Source organism: Eupeodes corollae, chromosome 2 (genome assembly GCF_945859685.1).
Source record: "Eupeodes corollae chromosome 2, idEupCoro1.1, whole genome shotgun sequence".
Taxonomy (NCBI): Eukaryota; Metazoa; Arthropoda; class Insecta; order Diptera; family Syrphidae; genus Eupeodes; species Eupeodes corollae.
This window is the reverse complement of record NC_079148.1, coordinates 100,248,270-100,263,281: the sequence shown is the minus strand read 5'-3', so window position 1 is coordinate 100,263,281 and position 15,012 is coordinate 100,248,270. Positions and strand designations below refer to the sequence as shown.

The 15,012-nt window shown below is 34.4% G+C and overlaps 3 protein-coding genes across 4 annotated transcripts in view; 2 read left to right on the top strand and 1 right to left on the bottom strand.

Annotated features, from left to right (window-relative positions):
• The first annotated feature begins 4,418 nt into the window (after positions 1-4,418).
• On the top strand, positions 4,419-5,580 carry LOC129946485 (uncharacterized). The gene is made up of 3 exons (XM_056056698.1): positions 4,419-4,637; positions 4,703-4,883; positions 4,939-5,580. Coding segments are annotated over exons 1-3 (825 nt in total). The 5' UTR covers positions 4,419-4,635.
• LOC129946484 (putative nuclease HARBI1) lies at positions 5,581-7,454 on the bottom strand. Its single transcript, XM_056056697.1, has 4 exons — positions 6,809-7,454; positions 6,314-6,752; positions 6,111-6,255; positions 5,581-6,052 (listed from the first exon to the last, which is right to left on the bottom strand). Exons 1-4 carry the CDS (start codon positions 6,928-6,930, stop codon positions 5,673-5,675), a joined length of 1,086 nt encoding a protein of 361 aa, XP_055912672.1. The 5' UTR covers positions 6,931-7,454; the 3' UTR covers positions 5,581-5,672.
• Positions 7,455-8,107: 653 nt separating this feature from the next.
• LOC129947129 (angiopoietin-related protein 7) overlaps positions 8,108-15,012 on the top strand; it is a 29,125-nt gene continuing 22,220 nt past the window's right edge. For both annotated transcript variants that reach the window (XM_056057571.1, XM_056057570.1), the window contains exons 1-2: positions 8,108-8,369; positions 8,532-8,650. In XM_056057571.1, coding sequence (XP_055913546.1) covers positions 8,259-8,369; positions 8,532-8,650 — 230 coding nt within the window. In that variant the 5' untranslated portion in view covers positions 8,108-8,258. The remainder of the gene's footprint in view (positions 8,370-8,531; positions 8,651-15,012) is intronic.

Here is a 15,012-nt window from a genome sequence, read left to right as displayed (position 1 = left end):
TGAAGCTATCCGTGATGCCTGGGACGAGATTTCATTTGACTATTTAAAACCCTCCAGTAGGCGCGTGGTTTACGGTCGTAGGCCACCCTTATTTAAAATACCGCCATTCTCAGAAAACATTTTTTTTTCACCATCCTTTACAATAGCTGTAGATAATTGATTGTTCTAACTAATTAGTATTCCTTGTGTTCTCGGGCAGGACAGACGTCAGGTTTATAAGTGTTAAAAGTCTCTTGGTCTACGATCGTAGACCACGCGCCCATTGGTGTAACAAAAATTAATTTCTTGAATTTTTTAATTGTAAGTGAGAAATAGTACATTTTGATCTACTTTTATTTTAAAACTGTTAATTCTATACATAAAATGCTTCAAATAGCGCAGGTAGCAATTTTTGGCTCGGTGATCTTTCAAGTGGCGATGAAAGTCCCTTCGACGACGAAGAAGAAGAAAATGATGTAAGTATGAGTGAAAATGTTGAGCAAAGCGAACACAACACTGAGTCTGAGAAGGAGTGGTCTGAATCAGACGAAGATACTTCACTACAAGAACAGTTAAATAAGAGATATTTTATTGGAAAGGACAAGACAACAAAATGGAAAAAAACGAGACCCAATCTTCAGGCGCGAGTACGATCGGAAAACATAATAAAACTTCTTCCTGGAACTAAAGGCGACGGTCGCCATGCCAAAACTGAAATTAAATGCCTAAAGTTATTCATAACAGATGCTGTCATCGGCGTTGTAACTTGCTGCACAAACATATGGATTCAAAAAAATAGAAATGAGTACAAGAGAGATCGGGACACAAGGGATACAAACGAATCGGAGATTCGTGGTGTGATTGGCATTCTCTTTTTGATTGGAACATTCAAAAGTTCTAGAAAAAATACACACAAAATTTGGGATACTAAAGGGTGATTTTTTTGAGGTTAGGATTTTTATGCATTAGTATTTGACAGATCACGCGGGATTTCAGACATGGTGTCAAAGAGAAAGATGCTCAGTATGCTTTGACATTTCATCATGAATAGACTTACTAACGAGCAACGCTTGCAAATCATGAATTTTATTACCAAAATCAGTGTTCGGTTCGAAATGTGTTTCGCGCTTTACGTCCGATTTATGGTCTACATAATCGACCAAGTGAGCAAACAATTAATGCGATTGTGACCAAGTTTCGCACTCAGTTTACTTTATTGGACATTAAACCAACCACACGAATGCGTACAGTGCGTACAGAAGAGAATATTGCGTCTGTTTCTGGGAGTGTTGCTGAAGACCGTGAAATGTCGATTCGTCGCCGTTCGCAGCAATTGGGTTTGTGTTATTCGACCACATGGAAGATTTTACGCAAAGATCTTGGTGTAAAACCGTATAAAATACAGCTCGTGCAAGAACTGAAGCCGAACGATCTGCCACAACGTCGAATTTTCAGTGAACGGGGCCTTAAAAAGTTGGCAGAAAATCCGCTTTTTTATCGACAAATTTTGTTCAGAGATGAGGCTCATTTCTGGTTGAATGGCTACGTAAATAAGCAAAATTGCCGCATTTGGAGTGAAGAGCAACCAGAAGCCGTTCAAGAACTGCCCATGCATATTTAAAAATGCACTGTTTGGTGTGGTTTGTACGCTGGTAAAATCATTGGACCGTATTTTTTCAAAGATGCTGTTGGATTCAACGTTACGGTGAATGTCGATCGCTATCGTTCAATGCTAACAAACTTTTTGTTGCCAAAAATGGAAGAACTGAACTTGGTTGACATGTGGTTTCAACAAGATGGCGCTACATGCCACACAGCTCGCGAATCTATGGCCATTTTGAGGGAAAACTTCGGAGAACAATTCATCTCAAGGAATGGACCGGTAAGTTGGCCACCAAGATCATGCGATTTGACGCCTTTAGACTTTTTTTTTGTGGGGCTACGTCAAGTCTAAAGTCTACACAAATAAGCCAGCAACTATTCCAGCTTTGGAAGACAACATTTCCGAAGAAATTCGGGCTATTCCGGCCGAAATGCTCGAAAAAGTTACCCAAAATTGGACTTTCCGAATGGACCACCTAAGACGCAGCCGCGGTCAACATTTAAATGAAATTATCTTCAAAAAGAAAATGTCATGGACCAATCTAAAGTTTCAAATAAAGAATCGATGAGATTTTGCAAATTGTATGCGTTTTTTTTTTTTTAAAGTTTTCAAGCTCTTAAAAAATCACCGTTTACAAGAGGAAACGGAATCGAAGCTTGTTATCTCGCAATGAGTGAAAAGAGATTTAGATTCCTCTTGCGGAGTTTAAGAGTTGACGACTATAGGACAAGAAATGAAAGAAGAGAAATTGTTCAACTAGCACCAATTAGAGAACTTTTCGAAATTTTTTTGAACAACTTTCAAAATAATTTTATTCCTAGTGAATATCTAACGGTTGACGAACAATTGCTAGCTTTTAGAGGCCGATGTGCGTTTAAGCAATACATACCTAGCAAGCCAGCAAAATATGGTATAAAAACTTTTGCGTTGGTTGACGCCAAAACTTTTTATACTTTAAATCTTGAGCCGTATGTTGGCACCCAACCTGACGGCCCTTTCAAATTCAAAAACAATGGTGAAGATGTCACACTTAGAATGGTACAACACGTTGAAGGAACAAAAAGAAACATTACAGGAGATAACTGGTTTACTAGCCTCTTACTTGTCAATAATCTCAAAAACAAAAAGCTAACTTATACTGGAACCATTCGGAAAAATAGACGTGAGGTTCCTTCCGAGTTTTTGCCAAAAAAGAATAGAGAGGAATACTCGTCAATATTTGGATTTCAAGACAGCTGCACCATTGTTTCCTACTGACAAAAAAAAATACTGGACCCCAAAAGAAGCCAGAGATAATAACAGATTATAACCATACAAAAATTGGTGTTGATATGGTTGATCAGCTATGCCAAAACTATGATGTGGCCAGGAATACTCGTCGATGGCCAATGGTTATATTCTATGATCTGCTAAACATTTCTGGCATAAATGGGCTCTGTGTATACAAGGCAAACAATTAGGAGAAGGTTACTAAACGAAGCAATTTCATAGAACAGTTTGCCTGGGAACTGATCCGGCCTCAAATTGCAGTCAGGGCAACAATTCAGCAATTGACAAAGGTAATACGCCAGAGAGCTCTTCCCCTTTTAGGGATTGACACAGTAATTCAACCCCCAATCCCTGCCACATCAGGAAGCTACGTTGGACGTTGTGCAATTTGTCCAAGAAAAAAAAATAGGTCCTCTAGGGTGAGATGCGCAAAATGTGGCAAATTTGCTTGTAAGGACCACTTGAAAAGTGTATGCACCGATTGTGATATTTGATGCAAATTTATACTGTTTTTTTTTTTTTTTTAATTTATAAATGAATTTGTTTGTTTATGTTTATTGTTCTGTTTTTTTTTAACTTATAAATGAATTTAATTTTTTATGTTTATTGTACTTCTCTTTGTTTGTTACTTGTAAAATAAGCAAAAATGTGATACAAACAAATAAGATTTTTAAAGTCTTATATCTTTTTTGTTTTCAGAATAAGGTTCCTTTTTTTTAACTAACCACTTTAATTGGTTATTAATTTGTTGTAAACGAAGTTTTTTTTTGTTATAAACTTTTTTAAGTATTTTTTTTTTAATAAAAAAAGATAACTTAAAATCTTAAAAAATGTGAGTTATTTTGGTTAACGATTTTTTTTTTCAGTGTATCACAAACTGCTTAACTAAAAGTGGTGAGTATGGAAAATAATATGTTCTTCTATAATATGATCATGATTTGGATACTAAAAACGCTTTAACAAATACTTTTTTTGCAAAATAAAATGGTCTACAATCGTAGACCACGCGCCTCATCGTGTTACTTTTACCCACGCGCCCACTGTAGGGTTAAAAAAAACTTTATGATACCAATCCAAACCGTCTAATAGATGTCATATCGAAAAATGGGGGGCATACTCATTATTAATTGAGACAAACTTAATAAATAAATGTTTGAAAACCAAAAACTGTAAACATTTCTTTCATTTTTTTGATATTTTTGATATTAAGATTTTTCATGTGGCCTCATCCAAGTGACGCACTTTTTCATACTGTTTTTAAGCAGCTCTTTAATTAATGTAGGGAAATTCCAACTGTTTTTTCTATTTAACCCTTTAATTTTATTACTTTTTTTTAAAGAAAATATCTACCTACTCAAATGTAGTAAATTTTTATTGGTACGAAATTTCCAGCAGGTATAAAAAACGAAAATTGGTTGAAAAATATGTGGCCTCATCCTAGTGATTGGCAGTGTATAATGTCTGTATGATTTATTTAAAAAAAATAATTATTATTGATTTCCATTTTTCAAATTCTAACAATTGATTTTTAAGTAATTGAATTAAATTATTATTATTATATTCATGCCTATCACGAGCTACGTCGTAATAGAAAAAAGACTACGAATCCCGAAAAATCTATTACAAGTTCCCTTCGTAGTGGAAAATCTGGTACGAAATTCGAAATTCGTAAAATTTGGTATCACCAGCCCCGAAAAAATTTGAAATATGTTGTCCTTTTCTACGACAGGTTTTTTCTTTCGTAGACTAACAAAATCAGTTATTTGAAACAGTTATTTGAAAAAATGTGAGTTCTTTTAACTTAGTCTTGTTATTTTTTATTTATAATTTTATTTATTTACGATTTTAAAGGTCGAAAACAACAAATAAACAGCAACACAATAAACTGTATGAAGCACTGTCCCGGAAACCAGACATTGCCAAAGGATACACCAAAAGAACAAAAGAGGAAATTAATTTGTTTTGGGAAGAATTAAAAACAGATTTAAATCTACTTGGACCTCCAATAAAAGACGCAGGAACTTGGAGAAAAGTAAGCCTTAAACTGGTGTAATCAATTCCTTTAATTTCTTTAACTTTGTGTCTAGGTTTGGCTTGATTGGAAAGCATATGTTAAAAGAAAACTCACGGAGAATCAACTTGAACATAATGCAACTGGTGGTGGTAGCTATAAAAAACATAGTTTTTCTATGTTAGAAGAAGGAGTGATTCAACTCACCGGTCTCCAAATATCTACTGCTGGAATAAGAGGAACCATTTCATATGGCGTCACAAACCAAAAAGCGGTCTCTTATTCTGAGAGTTCAATTATTGAAAACAAGGAACCGTCACCTCAAAGAATTGAATCCCCTATCGATGTATCGATGACCTCAGAACGCGAGTCGTATTTACACAGCCAGCCATCTACATCAAATAAGGCTCAAGTTAGTAATGTGCACGCGCTTCTTGAACGTCAAATAAATATGCAGAAAGAATTTTATGAAAACACACAAAAGTACTATGAAAGTCAGCAAAAAGCAACTGATGAACTTTTGCTCAGTACAAAAAAAATATACAGAGGCATCGACAAATTGTGTGATTTGGGAAAAAATTATATAACTATAATGAAAACACACACCTCAATAAAAGAAAAACTTTTAAAACAAAAAGTTAAAATTAAAGCCCAGATTCTCGAAATTAAAAAATCAAAGTATGGATTCCAAAACAATCAAGACTCTGAATCAGATTAATATTTTTTAATTTTTTTTATTTTTTTGAGACTAAGAAGTAAATTGTTTAGTTTTCAATTTTTTTCTTAAGATGAATACATTTTATTTTGTTTTTATATAAACGTATTTTTTATATTTTCTCTTATTGTATTTGCTGCATTACGATAAGTCTGCTGGTCATGTTCACCTTGGTGGATTTCTTCATTTAGACTGACTTCAGGAATTGTGTCCAAATAATTTTCTACTTTGAAATGAATACAGATGTTGTGAAGAGCACATACCACATTCACAATCTGTGCAGCTTTTTGTGGACTGTAATGGAGCTGCCGTGCACCAAGAATGCATCTAAATCTATTTTTTAGTACCCCAATGGTTCGCTCGATTATATTTCGTGTTTTACTGTGGCTTATATTGTACTTTGTTTTCGACCTGTCGTCACCAACACATCGAAACGGAGTCATGAGCCACGGTTCCAGAGGGTAACCAGCATCTCCTTAAAAACAAAACTTGTTTTTTCTCAAATTATATGCATATATTTATAAAACACAAACCCAAAAGCCAAGTGTTCCTCTCGCCTTCATCGTACTTCTTCTTGAAATGCATTTTTGCATTTGACAGATTCCAAATATGGGAGTCGTGGTTTGATCCGGGGTACTTTGCATCAACGCACCTTATCTTCATTTTATGATCGCAAATCTAAAATAAGACGTTTTTATTCCTAATTTGTTTGTACATGACTTAACATTTTACTTACCAGCATTACATTAAGGCTAAAATTTCCTTTACGATTATAAAATAAGGCCTTTTCTTGAGCAGGTGCTACTATGTTAATGTGGGTTCCATCGACGCACATAACAACGCTCGGAAAACCAGCCTTGGAATAAAACTCCCCCTTTGCTTCAATCGTTTCCACGTCATTCATATTAAGATTAATCCACTTGGGGCATAACTTTCTTTCTAAGATCTGTAACACTTTTGATAGATTTGTAGAAATTGTTGATTGTGCCATTGCATTCTTAAAATCATTGCCAGTGCCAAGCTGATAGCCACCTTCAGCCAAAAATCTTAACACCGCACTCAATCGACAAATTGGTGTCATCGATGTTGATAAAACACCTGGCTCCAGCTCCGCTTCAAGTTCTTCCAACACGTATTTGAAGGCGTCTTTGTTGAGCCTGAAGTTCTTTCTAAATCTGCAACAGATATCAAGGAAATGAAAAAATTTAAGTAATTGGAGTTGAATACTTACAAAGTTGCATCCAAATCAAAGGGATTGCATGTGTCCCTAAGTCGCCTTCTTTGTATTTTTATCTCCTGTTGCTGCACTGCCTCTTCATCAACTGCAGCAATAACTATACCAATTGTATCCATTTATAAACACAACTTTAATTTTCAACTCAAAATTCAAATTTAATCAAACAAAAAACACAATTATGAATTTGAATAAATGCATCTGACAGAAAGGACAGTGCCGCCAGACCATTAATAAACATACTCATTTGGGAATTTTTCATTTGAAGACGAAAATGTTTTAGTTTTATTAAGCAGTAAAATTGGTAGTTTCATATAATATTTTCAATCAAATTAATGTTACAGGTTGATAAGAACCTATTATAGTCGAAAAAAGTGCGCAAAACTCAATTTTTTCCAAAATAAAAAAAGGTTAAAAAATGATTTTAGGGAAATTTGAGGGATTTTTTTTTTTACTTTGGGGATTTTAGTTTCTAGTGTGTTGATTACTTTTTTCGACATAAAACAGCTGATTTCAAAAATGGACGCTGATTTTCTTCAATCAGGCAATGCTTTTTTCAAATCCCTTCGGATCTTCTGATTGCTTTTTTTCGGGATTCGTAGCGGAATTTTTCATTCGGGGATTTCTCCGAAGGGATCTTGTGATAGGCATGATTAATTAAATTGTTTAGTCATACATAATTTCTATCCAAAAAGTCATATAACAACTTTATGTAGGTATCTACAAATAAGAAAATGAAACAAGATTGCGCAACCAAAGTACTACATTCTTTAGAAACCTAATAGCACTTTTATGTTAATTTGATGCTTAGACAGAATGGGCGACGTATTAGGTAAGTAAAAATAGTTTTTCTCAACTGCTTTATCTACCTTTGGCTACTTGTACCATAATACAAAAAAAAATAACCTTTTAAGGCGCAAACAAAGTTCACTAACTATTTCTTTGCACCAAAAGCCCACAAACATTGAAAACTATACCCTATAGAATTGAAGAAGACCTAACCAACGACTGTAAAAAACCGGCTTCAAAAATGTCAAGTACCTTATGAACCAAAGACTTATCAATATCATTATTTTTATCAGCTTCAGGCTGTTGGTTTGATATGAGCGCATCATCAAACAAGTTCCATTCCAACAAGTTGTACAGCTAGAAAATAAATACAAATGATAAATCTCATCCATCGACCAAGATCCAAGAGTCATCCATCTTCCCATTAGCCAAGTCAAGAAAAGGCAACACCAACTCAACTAGCAAGAATCAACATTCAACAGTTGCCCCGAGCTAAAATTTCAATGTGAATTTAGTTCGCCTAAACGAACCGCAGCGATCGCACCGCGCGAATTGACTCGGATCAGAATTAAATGAATTTCTGTTAAAAGGAAAACAAGTCTTGTCGCTTTTTGTACTTAATTCCCTTTGATAATTTAATTATTGTGCTCGAAAAAAAATGATTTTTCGTACCAAATTCCTCTTGTTGATGGCAATCGTGAGCATTTGTAATGCTAATGAAAACCCCATATATCGGCGTCGGGAATTGCAGCAGGTTCGAAACAATCGGGTGGGTTTTTGTTTTTGAAATGTGTTTTGTAGGTTTTCATAATCTTCTTGCAATGTGAAGAGTGTCTGAGATAATTTTTGTTTTATTTGATTTATGTGAATCTAAATATAGAGCAAGTGAATAATGTGTCAGATATTTTGTTGTTGTTGGTTTATTTTATAGTCGTCACACCATGCGCAGGTTCCTATTAGCGAGATGGTAACTCAAATACAAGAACGAGTATCTGCCATGTCGACGATGGACCAAACTCATCTCAACAAACTGGAATCTATCGAGAACAAGTGAGTTTTTTTGTTAACATTGAACTGTAGACTAGGATGGGCGAAAAAGGGGAAAAAAGATCAAACAAAATACATACATTTTTTAAGATCCGAGGCTAAGGTCAATAACGAATGCGTGATCTTGTTGTACTCCAACTGACTTGCGTCGGGTTATTTATAAATTAAAAAAAAAAGTTTATAATGTTTGTTTACATTTAATGAAAATTGCGCTTGTTTGCTCGTTGAATTTAAAATTCTTCAAAGACTGAAATAAATACATTTTAATGGATTCAATCTGCTAACCATCAGTAAGTACTTCATCTCAATCAATGCGATGAATTTCTTAATGTAAACAAACATTTGTTTAGCGAAACGAACATTTTAAGAGTTCTGACCTAATTTTCAAGGATAACATAACGCAATCTCAAGCTTTAAAGATATCTTGCCATGATCAGTTGAATTGCAATGATTAATATGTAGGCGTAAATCATAATCTTTATGAGAAACAAAAAATTACTACTTCTTTTGTTTATTGTTATTATTATTAATAGTTAGACTCTCTGCCTTGAAATATGTATAACAAACAATAAACTAAATATTCACCTATAGCTGCAATAGGTATTTTAACTTCTTCGACCTTTTAATGATACTTAATTATAAATAATAATAGGATTTTAATAGTTAAAATATTTAAAAATTAACAGAGATTATGTCAATATATCATAAAAATAGTTGCGATAAAATCAAAGTTTGGAAAGTTGAAACAAGCAGATTTGTTAATATGCAGTTACTTGTACACATGAAGGTCTGAAATATTGTGTCAAAGTAAAATACAATTTTGTTTACTTTTTAATTACAAAAATAGGCTGTCAACTGCTGTCAGAAATTAGTCAAATCATAATTAATGGGGTACAAAATTAGAATACTTTTTTTTTTATTATATTGTTATAGTTCTGTATGGATATTTGAAGCCTTATAATATTGGGTACTGTGATAGGGACTAGACGTAGTGAATAAATATTGATATTTAGTGATTGAAAAACACTTTACATTTTTACAGTTTTTATTAGTTTTAGGTATTAGTAAAAGGATACAAAAAAATTTAAAAAAATAAAAATAAAATTGACATCACAATCATAAAAAATAAAATGTATGTATACTTCAATTATCACATTCATTAGTTAAAAGACAACAACAAAAACTTATTTAAACATAACATAGAAAACATAGAATATAGTATATTATTTAGAGTAGAATAATTTATCTTCAACCCAACCGGTATTTTGAAAAATCAAATGCAACCGATAAAAATGCGGATGTTCTTGATGTACCTGGAGTTATTGGTTCAGGTTAGGTTAGGTTATAGTGGCTGTCGGCTGTCCAAGATGGAAACGGACACAATTAGGCCATTTTAATGGCCCATTGTGATACCACATGAATCTTGAGGCTTCCTCCTAAGCTCAATGGAACCAGCTTGAGTCCCTTACGAAACGTGAGAGGCTGATTATACCGATATGATTTAGATCTTTTAGATCGTTAAAGAAGAATTCTCCTAGTTAATTCTTGCGTTTTCGAGCTAGAGCAGGGCATGTGCAGAGAAGATGAAGAACCGTTTCTTCCTCTTCCTCGTCCATACAGCTTCTGCAAAAGTCATTTGAGAATACGCCTAGTCTCGTGGCGTGCTTTCCTATTAGACAGTGTCCGGTTATGACACCTATTATCGAGCTTATATGCGATCTGCTTAGAGAGAGCAAGCACCTTGAACGTTTAAAATTCAGTGTTGGCCAGATGTTTTTTGTGGCTTGACACGTGGTGATGTTGTTCCACCTGGTGCCTGCCCTCCTCGCAGCGTCTTGCATTAGCAACAATTTACAAGTAGCGATTGGTATGCCAGTACTTGCCAAACGTAGTAGGATGGGCTGTACTGTACCGTTCCAGGAGAGTTCATCTGCCTTACAGTTAACTGGAATGTTTCTATGGCCCGGCACCCAGCAAAGGTGAATATTAAACTGTTGCGCCATCTCCATAAGAGATGATCGACAGTTATGGACTGTTATAGAGTTTGTAGAGACAGAGTCCAGAAATTTGATAGCGGCCTGGCTATCAGAGAAAATACGGATATCAGATGTTGATATCACGTTTTCTTTGAGCCAAGACAAGACTTCCTTAATCGCCAAAAGTTCCGCCTGGAACACGCTACAATGATTGGGAAGGCGGAATGAGAGACTTAGTTTCAGTCGTTCAGAGTACACACCTCCACCAACCCCTTCTTTGGTTTTTGAGCCATCTGTGTAAAAATGGATTGACTCATCCTCCACGAATGTCCTATCCTCCCAAAAAGATCTGGTAGGTATAGAAATCTGGAAGTTTCTGTCGAATTGTAGTAGGGGGATGGCGAAGTGGGCAATGTTGTTGTTAGTCCACTGCGACGAACCATTTAGGCGCTTGCAGCTATTTATTTGCTAAATATGTCAAGAGGTGTAAGGTAGAGCAAGGTGTCCAGTGCCGCAGACGGAGTCGTGCGAAGCGATCCGCTTATACATAGGCAGGCTGAACGTTGGACTTTATTATTTAGACAAGACCTAGGTATTTAGCCTCGCCTGAGAATTTGAATTGGATTCCTTTAATGTAAGGAGGGTTGACAAATGGAATTTTGTATCTCCTCGAAAATAACACCAGATCGGTTTTGTGTATGTTAACACCCAGTTCACACCGATCAGCTTAAAGTATTAGTCTTTCCAAGGCATTTTGTAAAAGTTCTTTTAGGATATTAAGATGCTTTTCTGAAACTGCTATAGCAACGTTGTCCGCATAGGCTATCACTCTGAAACCCTCCTCATCCAGACTAGTTAGGATTTCATTCACCACTAGGTTCCAGAGGAGAGGGGATAGAACACCATTTTGGTTCAGGCAGCTTGGCTTTAATTTCTATCCCGCTTATAATGGAGCTGTCTTCGAGATCAGAAAAAAGAAACTTGAAGGATTAAGGCTTTTTTTCATAAAATCAATGCTGTACATATTTCCATTTTTTTTCTTTGATTTTGCCTACAAAAGTTAACATTTTATTGTTCTTTTCATTGGAGCATTCTGCCAAAATAAGATCGCCTTGATTCAAATTCTCATAACAGAAATCAAATGATTCCTCGTTTTCTATATGTTCTGTTACTTGTAGTCCTTCAAATGAAGAATCGTTTGCAAAATCTAAATCAAGTTCGGTGTCATCATTAGCTGATAAGCTTTCATCTGAACCCGAGCTAGATTTTATTAAGTTCTTAGCTTTGGTTTGCGGTTTGGAGGTTTTAAGGCGTTTAAATAAAGGTAGAATTTGTGTTTTTTCAGACTCTTTTGGCGTTTTAAATAGGCGTCTTCAGTTTTTTTCAGGGGTTTTATGTCAGTGGGTGTTGTAATCATGTAAATGGAAAATCGGCTTCATTCGACAGTGGTTCAATATTTTCATTCGTGACTTCAGCAAACTCAGGCAATTTTCGATTTGTGACCTCTGAACGTTGAGTGAATTCACTCTTTGAAAATGGAAAAATGCCTGGCTTAGCAAAACCAGAGGTTATATTCTTTTGAGTAAATGAAGCAATGTACGCAGTGTTTGCAATAGCTGGAAGATCGTGTATTCTTATTGTTTTGCCGGGATTGTTATTATCGTTTTGTGCTATCGGTAGTTTTTGCTTGAATAGTCTCAAAACAGAAACATCAAGAGGATGAAGACGATGAGTGCAATGGGGAGAAAAGTAACTAGGACTATACCACGATCACGGGAAAAAGGCAAGGGCATCAATTGTGCAATGGTTCTCATGATTGTCCAATAGAAGTAATATCATATCTGACTAAGTGCATCTTGTGGATTTCTGAATGTGCTCAAGAACTTCAACAAAAAGTCCTCCAGTCTTCCAACCACTTGGTGCTCCATTAAGCATTGTGTCATGAAATATAGCGCGCGCAAATATGATCACGGGAGGTATAGTATTACCAATTGCACTTACAATAGCACACATATTAATTTATTGGCCCCTCTCAGCAGAAACAGATTTTCCAATCTAGGAGATTGAACTACTGTTGTGACCCCGGTTTCATCTTAATAGAAAATCCGATCAGCTGCAAAGTTAAACTTTCCGAGTGCTTTCTCATAATTTCAATGAAATTTTTCAAGATTTTTCGGGGTAAAACTAGAAGCCCTTGACAAACTTGTGTTCTCTGGTTTTCGTACTGAAAGCGTTGAGTGACGCTTCGTAAAGCCATAAATCCATTCAATTCCAGCCATTCAATTTCTTTCCATGCTTCGGGACATTTTTGCAACAATGTGGCGTATTCAAAAGCTAATACTCGAGCTTGAATTTTGGTCAGTCCTTAATTCATCTTCGAGCTTCGTATCAAATATTTTTCAAGTATCTTTTCTTCACCATTAGTAAAAACTTGCTGTGTTGAATATTTGCTTGAAAATTTTGAGTTTTGTAGCTCCTTATTACTTGTTTACTTTTTAATACGGTAATACAATGTATTTGGCAATATTCCGAAGACTGCAGCAGCCCCTCTTAACGATGTTGTTTTATCGAAAACTGCTGTTATGGCACTTTTAACATCATCTTCATTGACTACTGTGGATTTTTTTCTCTTATAAGTGCGCTCCATTATTCCCTTTAAGACAAGAAATTGAAACATTGAACCCATTTATTGACTAAAATACAGTGAAAGATCTAAAAATATGTGGAAGAAACTGATAGGGGCAATTTTGAACATGTGCAATCGTGCCCCAACACACTTGTTCAAATCTGTCCTAAACGTTGTATAACTACTTTACTAAAACATATTAATTTAAAAACTCACCGTGATTTGGTTCAAAATTTATCTAAGGATGCATTGTTGCCAGTAATATTGAATTACTTTTGGAAAACAGCAATAAACTAAAATTTTATAAGCAGTGTTCAAATGTGGCACTTGTTCAAATGCGCCCCACTCTCCCCTACTTTAAAAATGTAATTCTAGAACAATTTTTAACATCACATCTATTTTATCTAATATTTTTCAATACACACAAATATTGGAATATCAAATTTACGTCAGACTACAGGATTTTTTACCACTTTGGCAGGGATGAACGGAAAAAATAATTTAGGGGTGGGGGAAAGGTAATTTAAAAAAATATATTGGTATTATATTATTTTTTATTTTAAATGTCATGTGTTTTTTTCTTTTTTGGCACTATTTTATATAGGTACTAAGAAATATGTATGAATACAAATTAAATTACATACATATATACATACACATATGACTTGCTTTCACGATTGACAAAACAGTTTGACTTTGACTTTAAAGCTAAAACTTAATTTGTATATGCATTATGCATGTATAGGTTTGTATGCCTTGTTTCCTAGTTGCCGTTGTGGATCCGATCATTTCTTAGGCTGAGCTCACACATGAATAAATGTGAGTTACAGAAACAAAGAGATGAGGTGAGATTTTTCTATTTTCACAGTTCACTGAAATAATGATTATGAATGCGTCCCCAACCTTTAGACCGAAGACATAGGGTCATATTTATATAGTTCCTTTATAAGTTTTGATTTTGTCTTTTTTGTAAATTAAACTTCAGTTTATGATATTATAGACAATTTAAACCTGTATTAAAACCTGAAGCCTAAAAATAAACACGACGTAACATTATGCTTAAGCTGTTTTAAAAATAAACAAACTGATTGAGTAAAAATTAAAATGTCAAAAGACTTAAGCATAATTCAATATTTTAATATTTTGCTGGATATTGGAATGCTACCAACTAATAGGTTTAAGTGAAAATTCAAAATTGTAGTAAAATATGAATTAAACCTGTTTCTAACTTGTCAGAGCTGTCAAATTTTTAATGAACAGCAGCTGTGACTAACCTACATAAACATATGTATATGTTAAACTCCAGTTCCAGTTCCAGACTATGAATATTCCTTGTATTGTTTTGTGTCTTACATTAAGGTATGGTTAAAAGCAGAAAGGCATTCAAATGTTTAAAAATATTGAATTTATGAGACATCATTTTTCTTTATATATTTTTTTGTATATAAAACATTTTTAGTCACTCCAATAAACATTGAATCTTTTTCTTGTTGATTCTCATCAAGGAGCATATCATACAGAAATGTTTTTTTTTTAGGATCTAAGGCCGGGCTAACAAATCCTGTAATTTTTAAATTATTATTTAAATATTGATTTTAAGGCAAATGGCGTACTTTTAACATTTAAAGTGAAAAGACGTCCTTCCAAAGAAAATGTATTTTTCAAAATATATTCAATAGTTCAAGTCAATCAGTTGAAAATTGTCTGAGTTATGATTTGGTTTGTCTGAAACTGAAATATGTTTATAATGTACATTATTACCC